Source organism: Otolemur garnettii, unplaced genomic scaffold (genome assembly GCF_000181295.1).
Source record: "Otolemur garnettii isolate 467f Iridium unplaced genomic scaffold, OtoGar3 scaffold00094, whole genome shotgun sequence".
Lineage (NCBI taxonomy): Eukaryota > Metazoa > Chordata > Mammalia > Primates > Galagidae > Otolemur > Otolemur garnettii.
In genome coordinates this window covers 6,938,802-6,949,123 of record NW_003852489.1, presented here as the reverse complement: position 1 = coordinate 6,949,123, position 10,322 = coordinate 6,938,802, and the positions used below count along the sequence as shown (strand labels likewise).

The 10,322-nt window shown below is 41.2% G+C and overlaps 1 protein-coding gene across 2 annotated transcripts in view; it reads left to right on the top strand.

The window, feature by feature from the left end:
* ACACA (acetyl-CoA carboxylase alpha) overlaps positions 1 to 10,322 on the top strand; it is a 271,062-nt gene that overhangs the window by 19,500 nt on the left and 241,240 nt on the right. For both annotated transcript variants that reach the window (XM_003795612.3, XM_023516625.1), the window contains one exon: positions 2,245 to 2,497. In XM_003795612.3, the coding sequence (XP_003795660.1) occupies positions 2,271 to 2,497 (227 nt within the window). In that variant the 5' untranslated portion in view covers positions 2,245 to 2,270. The remainder of the gene's footprint in view (positions 1 to 2,244; positions 2,498 to 10,322) is intronic.

Genomic DNA, 10,322 nt, shown 5'->3' with positions numbered 1-10,322 from the left:
CCTATAGTCCCAGCTACTTGGGAAGCTAAGGCAAGAGAGTTGCTTGAGCCCAAGAGTGTGAGGTTGCTGTGAGCTATGATGCCACAGCACTCTACCAAGGGCTACAAAGTGAGACTGTTGTCTTAAATACGTACATACATACATTCATGCATACACACATACAGTCTTACTGTGTTGTTCAGGCTGGAGTGCAGTGGTGCCATCATAGCTCACTGTAGCCTGGAACTCTTGAACTCCTGATCCTCCCTTTCCAGCTTCCCTAGTAGCTGGAGCTACAGGTGTGCACTCCATCATGCCCAACTTATATAAAATTTATTAATAGTAAATTTAGTATCTACTAATATACTATATCTTAGAGCACCTTAACATCAGGATTGGGTATTATTATTTTCTGAATTAAAATTATTGGTCAGGCTACAAGCTATTTAGACAGAGTCTGTGCGTAAGGCACCAAGCCAGCTACAAGCTATTTGATACTGAGTTGATGTGTTTTTTTTCCCCCTAATCTTTAGAACCTATGTAAGTTTTGACATTTTTTAACAGGATTTTTGAGGTGACAGAATAAATATTGTTTCATTTAGTTTGAGTTTTTATTATTATTATAGGCTTTGAACTATGTTTTGGTCTTTAATAATGAGTTTGTTAGTTAGCAATTGGCAATGTCTAATCCTGACCAGTAAGGCCCTGTCTAAAATTGTACTTGAGATGACACCTCCATTATTTTGATTATAGATTTTAAATTTAGTGGTAGATTCACTTTCTCCCTCCACCAATGTTAACATATTGGAGCCAAAAGTAGACATTTGGGGGTACATTTTTAAAAGGCATGATTTAAGAAAAAACTCATGAGGATAAGTGAAGATTTTTTAAAATTAAAAACTCATTTGGAGTTTGTTTTGGAAATAAGCACATATGTGTAAAATTCACAGCCTTTTTATGTAGTGTCTGAAAACAGCTGAGCATGTAGTTTACTCTAAACACCTAGTTTCAGATGACCACCACTTTTCCCATCCCCTTACCATTAATTCCTTCCAGTACTAACAACCAAAATTGTAATATGACAACAAGCAGTGTTTACCTACCATAAAGGTTTCTCCAGTGATCATAGTTACCTCTTGGACATTAACAAATGATTAGGGGTTGGAGAATGAAGTATAGTTTTTTGAGAAAGACTTTTTTTTTTTTTTTTAGAGACAGAGTCTCACTTTATCATCCTCAGAAGAGTGCCATGGTGTCACAACTCACAGCAACCTCAAACTCCTGGGCTTAGCGATTCTTTTGCCTCAGTCTCCCAAGTAGCTGGAACTACAGGTTCCCGCCAGAATACCCAGCTATGTTTTTTGTTATTGCAGTTTGGGCAGGGTCAGGTTCGAACCTGCCACCCTGGGCGGTATATGGGACCGGCGCCCTGCCTGCTGAGCCATAGGCATCGCCCTTGAGAAAGATTTCCTTGGGGAAAAGAGAACTGATTTTAATCTTTTTTTTTCTTTTTTTTTGAGACAGAGTTTCACTTTGTCACCCTCGGTAGAGTGCATAGCAAACTCCAGCTCTTGGGCTTAGGTGATTCTCTTGCTTCAGCCTCCCAAGTAGCTGGGACTACAGGCGCCTGCCAGAACGCCCAGCTATTTGTTGTTGTCATTGTTGCAGTTTGGCTGGGGCTGGGTTTGAACCCGCCACCTTTGGTATATGGGCTTGGTGCCCTACTCACTAAACCACAGGAGTGCCCTGATTTTAATTTTAATTTTAATTTTTATTATTTTTTTTTTGAGACGGAGCCTCAAGCTATCCCCCTGGGTAGAGTGCCATGTCATCACGCTCATAGCAACCTCCAACTCCTGGGCTCAAGCGAGTCTCCTGCCTCAGCCTCCCAAGTAGCTGGGACTACGGGCGCCCGCCACAACGCCTGGCCATTTTTTGGTTGCAGCCATCATTGTTGTTTGGCGGGCCCGGGCTGGGGATTCGAACCCGCCACCTTAGGTGTATGTGGCTGGCGCCTTAGTCGCTTGAGCCACAGGCACGGAGCCCTGATTTTAATTTTTAGATTAAGTTATCATGATCTCAGTTTTCCTCCCTGGTTTTCAGAAAACAAAGAGCCTGAAATAGAATAGCCAAGGAAGCTAGTTGTCAAACTCTGCCTTAATTCCAAGTCATATCTGTGGTTTATTAGGTATATGACCTCTGGCTGTCCTCAGATGTAGGTTATTTTCTAGAACTTGCTTTTCTCACTTTTATTTTCCTCCATAGCTCTGAGAGCTCATTTTAAAGGAGTAATGGATGAGCCGTCTCCCTTGGCCAAAACTCTGGAGTTGAACCAGCACTCTCGATTCATAATTGGTTCCGTGTCTGAAGATAACTCAGAGGATGAGATTAGCAATCTAGTGAAGCTGGACCTACTGGAAGAGAAAGAAGGTTCTCTGTCCCCCACTTCCGTTGGCTCAGATACATTGTCTGATTTGGGAATCTCTAGCTTACAGGATGGCTTGGCCTTACATATAAGGTAAGAGAATGAAGTTTAATGGTTTACTTATTTAACCTGTCTTATTAGTTTCACTGATTATGTCCAAAAAGAACAAGAATAATTTTAGCCAAGATTGCTTTACCTATGTTACAGGATTCACCCAAAACTTTGTTTAATGAGAAAAGTGGTATTTTTCAGGTTTTGGAAGTGTCTTTTTCTAAATGTTCCCCTCAACTTTTTCTTGTCCTTCCTATATTCTAGGTCTTTTAGTGAGACGAGTGAGAGTTAGATTGAGGAATTTGTCTCTGTACTACTTTGACTAACATTGTTATAATTATCTTGATTGATAGGAATGAACTGTTTAATTGTATCAAGAAGTTATATTCCATATCTAGCAGGGTCAGTCCTCAAAGGGTTGTGATAGGAACAAGGGGTTATTTGTAGAGCTCTCCTTTTTCTCTAGGAACACAGTTCTCTGTAATTGAGAATGTCAGTAAATAGAAACTCTAAATTATTTTTGTTTATTGATGTTTGAGTATAAAAACAATATGGGAGACACTAACTTTTAGTTATTTGCTTTGGAAAAATCTTGGACTACAGGGTCTAGATCAGTGGTTCTTGGTCCTTAGTGTTCATCAGAATCACTTGGGGGAGCCTTAAAAAACAGTCCCATCCTGAGAGATCCTCATTCATTTGGTATTGGCTTGGCTTGGAACTGGGGCTTTTTTAAAAAAAAGTTATCTAGGTGATTCTAATGTATAGCTAGAGTTGAGATTATAGGTCTAGCCTAGATAAATATAAGTTAGGGAGGCTATTGCTCCCCTTATTTTGGTGCTTCTCTTATTAATGAGTCATAAAATAATTTAGCTCCTTTTTATACACTTAAGATACTGCCTCTATAGTAAAATTCCATACTGGATCTGGCTGATGTGATTGTTCTGCCTTATTGTTATTCCTGGGGCTCTGGGTCGTCCTGGTTTCTGAGAGATGAAGTAGTGCTTGTTAATGGTCACCCCCATTTAGCTATGTAGACATCAAAAGAAGAGTAAAGCAAGTTAATTATGTTGTACTTCACAAATTCCTAGAGTTAAAATAAAGTGATCAGTTAGCCTAATGCTTTTCTTTCTTTCTTTCTTTCTTTTTTTTTTTTTTTTTTGAGACAGAGCCTCAAGCTATTCCCCTGGGTAGAGTGCTGTGGCATCACAGCTCACAGCAACCTCCAACTCCTGGGCTCAAGCGAGTCTCCTGCCTCCGCCTCCCAAGTAGCTGGGACCACAGGTGCCTGCCACAACGCCCAGCTCTTTTTTGGTTGCAGCCATCATTGTTGTTTGGCGGGCCCGGGCTGGATTCGAACCTGCCACCTTAGGTGTATGTGGCTGGCACCTTAGCCACTTGAGCCATAGGCGCTGAGCCAACTTTCTTTCTTTCTTTTTTTTTGGTGACAGAATTTCACTCTGTTCCCCTGGTACAATGCCCTGGTGTCATAGCTCACAGCAACCTTGAACTCTTTGGACCAGGAGGTGATCCCTTTGCCTCAGCCTCCCAAGTAGCTGGAACTATAGGAGTCTGCCACAATACCCGACTGGTTTTTCTATTTTTAGTGGAGAGGGGTCCTCCCTCTTGGTCAGGCTGGTCTAGAACTGCTGAGCACAAGCAGTTGAGCCTCCCAGAGTGCTATGATTACAGGTGTGAGCCACTGTGCATGGCCTAGCTTAATGCTTTCTTTTTTTGGCCAGGGCTGAGTTTGAACCCTCTACTTCTGGCATATAGGGCCAGCGCCCTACTCCTTTGAGCCATAAGTGCTGCCCGAGCTTAATGCTTTTAGTAAGTATAAAAACTAAGGCCCCTGATAAAAAGAAATAATTTGCCTAAGGTTGAAGAGCCAGAAAACTTGAATTTAAACCCAGAAAACTTGAATTTAAATCTAGATATCTAGATTTCATTTCAGTAACTTTTCTACTTGAATTCCCTGGCCATGCAAGTGTCTTAATTATAATTAGTTCAGATAAAGTTGGTTTTGTGGAGCTAATAAATGAAGTTTTATTTCTGGGTTAAAAAAAGGAGTAGAGGCTTGGCACCTGTAGCTCAGTGGCTAGGGTGCCAGCCACATACATCAGAACTGGCAGGTTAGAATCCAGTCCAGGCCTACCAAACAATAATGGCAACTATAACCAAAAATAGCTGGGCGTTGTAGTGGGTGCCTGTAGTCCCAGCTACTTGGGAGGCTGAGGCAAGTGGATTGCTTAAGCCCAAGAGTTTGAGATTGCTGTGAGCTGTGATGCCACAGCACTCTACCTAGGGTGACAGCTTGAGACTGTCTCAAAAAAAAAAAAAAAAAAAAAGAGTAGAAGGCAGTATTTAGTGGCAGGGGGGGTGATTAGATCTTTATTTTTATGTAAATGTTTTTTATTACTTTATGGTTCACTTAGTGTTTGACTCTAAGGTTAATACTGGGAGTGGTAGAATCCCCCTGGAGTACATTTCAAAGTGTGTGGAAGGGGTTTGACTTGTGGGACTACTTGCATTTAGAGTACAGAGGACCAAAGATACTAAACCTCTTGTAGTGTAGTGGATAATCCCATGCAACCAAGAATTGTCCTTCTCAAAAATGTCATAGTGCACCTATTAAGAAAGACTGGGTTAACTCTAAATCCATTAAACCACATAGCATCTTGAGAAATTTGTCCAATTTAAGATTATGTGAAATATAATATCCATATGTTGGGTTAGGAAACTAAATTTGGCAATGGTCAGATAAATGCCATTATTAAGAAACTCAGCTGATGAATAGCGCAAGGCAGTTTGTAGTTGCCAAGTCATTCTCAAAGTTGATGGCTCTTATGCAAAGTCTGTGTGCCAGGTGGCATGAACGCCTGAGAATTTCTTTGCGTGCCGTACTATTGCAAAACTCATGTCTGAAACTCGTGGAGAGGCCATGGATGGAAGTGTGATCAGCAGTCTGGGAAGGAGATAGTGCCAGCTAGCTTCTCAGTTAGCTAATGTTCCAAAACAGAACAAAAGTTTTCCATTGATCTCTTCTTTAAGTTGCTTGTGGATATGCTGACCTTGGGAGAAATTTAAATTGAGTCAAATTCATTTTATGAATAGAAAGACCTTTGCTATGACATCTACCACTAATTAGGTGCATGACCATGGACTATTAAGGTTATTTCTTTGGATTCATTTTCTTCATCTAGAAAAATGAAGGTATTGATTCAGGTACTCCATTTTACTCTTTGAACTCAAAGTTAAGTAGAAACTAGTTGAGTTTAGGATCAGCTCATAATGAATGGCCTAATCTTTAACAAGTGATGTAGATTATAGGAAGGTACATTCCTAAGGGATGTTAACTGGAGGTCATCTGAATCCAAGTGAAACAAATGTCATAATGTTAGATGAGAGAGGGTCTCTCAAGTTTAGTGCTTGATTTTGGGTACTGAGAAGTCTAGTTGCATGATGGATGAGCAGGAACAGAAAATAGATTTTCCAGCCAAGTTTAGTGGCTCACACTTGTAATCCCAGAACTTTGGAATGTTTAGGTGGGCAGATTGCTTGAGGCCAGGAGTTTGAGACCAGTCTAGGCAGCATGGAATGACCCCTGTCTCTGCTCTGCAGTGGCCTATGACCAAACTACTGCCGTCAGACCTGAGCAGCAGAGTGAGATCCTGTCTTTTAAAACAAAAGAAAAAAATAGACTTTTCCAGGAATGGAGATGACTTTCATCAGGTATTTTCTAGAGTCTGGTGAAAGACTAGGTGAATCACTTTCTAAGCTTTATGACCCAAACATTTGAAAGTAAGGCCCTAAGAAAGTAGTTATAGTTAGGTATGAATTTACAGGCCTCATTGTAGATAAATTGTTTTGGTTTTTTATTTGTAGAGAAAATCAGCAAGAGGTTGATCTATCAACTAGGTTGATAGATTTCTAAAATTCATTACTATTTAATTGAACATGTAAGAAAAAAGACTGTTGGGTGGTGCCTGTGGCTCAGTGAGTAGGGCACCAGCCCCATATACTGAGAGTGGCAGGTTCGAACCCACTCCCAGCCAAACAGTAACAAAAAAATAGCTGGGCGTTGTGGTGGGCGCCTGTAGTCCCAGCTATTCGGGAGGCTGAGGCAAGAGAATCTCCCATGCCCAAGAACTGGAGGTTGCTGTGAGCTGTGATGCTTTGGCACTCTACCGAGGGCAACAAAATGAGACTCTGTCTCTAGAAAAAAAAGGAAAGGTGGCACCTGTCGCTCAAGTGGCTAAGACGCCAACCACATACACCAGAGCTGGCAGGTTCGAATCCGGCCCGGGTCTGCCAAGTAATGACAACCATAATTTAAAAATAGCTGGCATCGTGGTAGGCACCTGTAGTCCCAGCTACTTGGGAGGCTGAGGCAAGAGAATCGCTTAAGCCAGGAGTTGGAGGTTGCTGTTTTGCCATGGCACTCTACCTAGGGCGATAACTTGAGGGTCTGTCTCAAAAAAAGTAAAAAAAAAAAAAAAAAGGAAAAAGACTGTTAAAGGCTGAATGTGGACATCTTAATTTTGATAACTAATATATGATTTATGTGATTTGGTGTCATGTAATAGAGCCATCTAGTTGTATGAATATTGGCAGTGTTTGTGTTCCTGTGGGATGCCACTGGAGGTCAGATTGTTCTGCATACTTAAAATTCACCCCAGGCTATCAACTCAGGCTGTCAGCCAAATAGGATTGTAATCAGGTTGGACAACCAGTACACTCAATTCTAGGTCTAAGTCCAGTTCGAAACAGGTTATCCCCATATTTGGGTTTTATACTTCTTAAGAGTCATGTAAATTATTTAAAACTTTTATTTTTATTTTTTATTTTTTTTGGAGACAGAGTCTCACTATGTCACCCTCAGTAGAGTGCTGTGGTGTCACACTTACAGCAACCTCTAATTCTTGTGCTTAACAATTCTCTCTCTAACACTTGGGCTTAAGTGATTCTCTTGCCTCAGTCTCCCAAATAAGGCTGGGTTTGAACTCGCCAGCTCCCGTGTATGTGGTTGGTGCTCTAACCACTGAGCTACAGGTGCCAAGTCTATTTAAAACTTTTTTATCCTGTACTTCATGTTATAGTATTTGAAACTCCATCCCTATTTCCTCTTAAACTTCCTAAAGTATATGCTTAAAATAGCGAAGGGCCAACATTTTATGCTTAGTAAGCATGTTTGGTAACTTTATCTGAGAGCAATCTGTAATCACTGTTATTTATATATACATAAATCTAGCATAAGATGTTCTATACCCGAGGTTCAGGACAGTAGTTGCTGCTTTGGAAGGAGAGTGTAAGTACACCAAGGAAAGTCTTTTGGAAGGTGAGTTATATTCCTATCTTTTTTCTGGAACAGAAAGAAAAGTACTTTACCAGTATCTTTGAAAATTAAGAATTCAGATATAAGATATAAGAAAATTAAGAATTCAGATATAAGATATAAGAATTCAGATATAAGCCTATAAGATGTTTGACTCTTCATAAGAATTTAATTAGAGAATTTTGAAGCTTTTTTGTAGTTAGAAATAATTGTTAAATTATTTAAATAGTCTGGGTATAATGGCTCATACCTGTATCCCAGCGCTTTTGGGGACTTAAGGGGTAGGACTGCGTGAGGCCATAGGTTCAGACTAGCCTGGGCAACATAGTGAGACCCTGTCTCTTAAAAAGAAAAAAATAACTGGCTTGATGCCTGTATCTCAAGCGGCTAGGGCACCATCCATATATACTGGAGCTGTAGGGTTTGAATCCAGTCTGGCCTGCCAAACAACAATGACAACTACAACACCCCCCCCCACCGCCAAACCCCCCCCCCCAAATAGGTGGGTGTCTGTAGTCCCAGCTACTAGGTAGGCTGAGGCAAGAGAATTGCTTAAGCCCAAGAGTTTGGGGTTGTTATGAGCCGTGATGCCACGGCACTCTACTAGGGCAACAACTTGAGATTCTGTCTCAAAAAAAAAAAAAAAACTTAGCCAGGCATGGTGACACACACCTGTAGTTCTTTAGACATTCTCAAACTACAGCCCATGGGCCACATGCAGCCCGCCGAGGACATTTATCCAGCCCGTTGGGTGTTTTTGCTGCTGCTGCCTGTCCTGCTTAGCAGCCTTTTCGTCCTGGGGCCTGCAGTCCAGCCCTCCAACGGTCTGAGGGACAGTGAACTGGCCCTCTGTTTAAAAAGTTTGAGGACTGCTGTTCTAGCTACTCAGGAGGCCAAGTTAAGAAGATCCCTTGGCCCAGGAATTTGCATACAGAGCTGTGTAGTCTTTTAGCTACAGGAAATAGTTTAACAACGTTGAGGTGAGATTTTGAGAGAATTTGGGAGTGGCTTTTAGTTTCTTACACTGGGTTTTGAGAGACGTTTGGGGGACAGTAATGAGAGAAGATCTATCTATTGCTGCTACCTCCTATCCTTTTTTTTTTTGCAGTTTTTGGCTGGGGCTGGGTTTGAACCTGCCACCTCCGGCATTTGGGGCCAGCACCCTACTCCTTTGAGCCACAGGCACCGCCCCCTCCTATCCTATTTTTCACATTAACTTTAAGAACTAGTAGTCAGGGGCCAGCTTGGTAGCTCGTCTAGCACTCTAGGAGGCCGAGGTGGGTGGATTGCCGGAGCTTAGGAGTTCAAGACCAACCTGACCAAGAGCGAGATCCCATCTCTAAAAAAAACCCAGGCCTTGTGGCAGGCGCCTATTGTCCCAGGTCCTTGGGAGGTTGAGACAAGAGAATCACTTGAGCCCAAGAGATTGAGGTTGCCGTGAGCTATGATGTCACAGCAGTCTACCAAGGGTGAGAAAGTGAGACTCTGTCTCAAAACAAACAATAAAACTAGTAGTCATGTTTTCTCAGTGACGAATTAGAAAAATAATAATAATGGATAATATTCTCTACATTATTGTACCAGACACTTTCCTGTGCATTATGTGGAATACTGTACTTTATCTTTACAACAATCTCAGGTGTTATTACAGTATTGTTACCACGTTTTATGGATAGAGAACTGATACAGGTTAGGTAACAAGCACAAAGTCACACTGCTAGTCTTCGGCCAAGTTAGGTATTGAATCCGGTCACATCTCATACTGTCAACCATTATACTAAACTGGAACCCTGGCTGTAATAGATAATGCTTGTGTTCTCTTTGAGAAATTCTTCTCTAATTAAAGGTCAGCCTTATTAACAAAGGATAGAAGAAAATATATTTTAAAACAATGCTTTATTAAAAAAGTAGTACAAAAGATTAGAAACAAAATACAAGCAAGCAAAAATAAAGCCTTGTGTCTTCACCATCCAGAGGTTACTATTGCTAACACCCTACTGTATAGTCTTCTGGATCCTTTTCAGGATACACACATACACGCGCACACACTGAAATGAGGTCATACTGTACATACTGGGTTTATTTTATTAAATTTTTTTTCTTAGAGACAGGATCTCACTCTGTCATTCAGACTGGAGTGCAGTGGCATGATCATAACTCAGTGTAGCCTCAAACTTCCTACCTCAGCCTCCTGAGCAGCAGGGACTACAGGTACATGTTACCATGCCTGGCTAATTTGTTTTTAGTATTTTGTAGAAATAGGGTCTCTCTGTGTTGCCCAGGCTGGTCTCCAACTCCTGGGCACAAAAGTAATCCTGCCTCGGTCTACCAAAGTGTTGGGATTACAGGTGTAAGCCATTGTGCCTGGCCTATACTGTTTTATGATCTACTTTTTTTGATCAAAAATTTCTCCCTTTCTCTTTCAGTAAATTTTTATCTTATTTAATATACAAATCATCCTTCAAATTTCACCAACCCTAAAATTCTAGTTCATTGGCTCAGTGCCTATAGCTCAACCGGCTAAGGCGCCAGCCA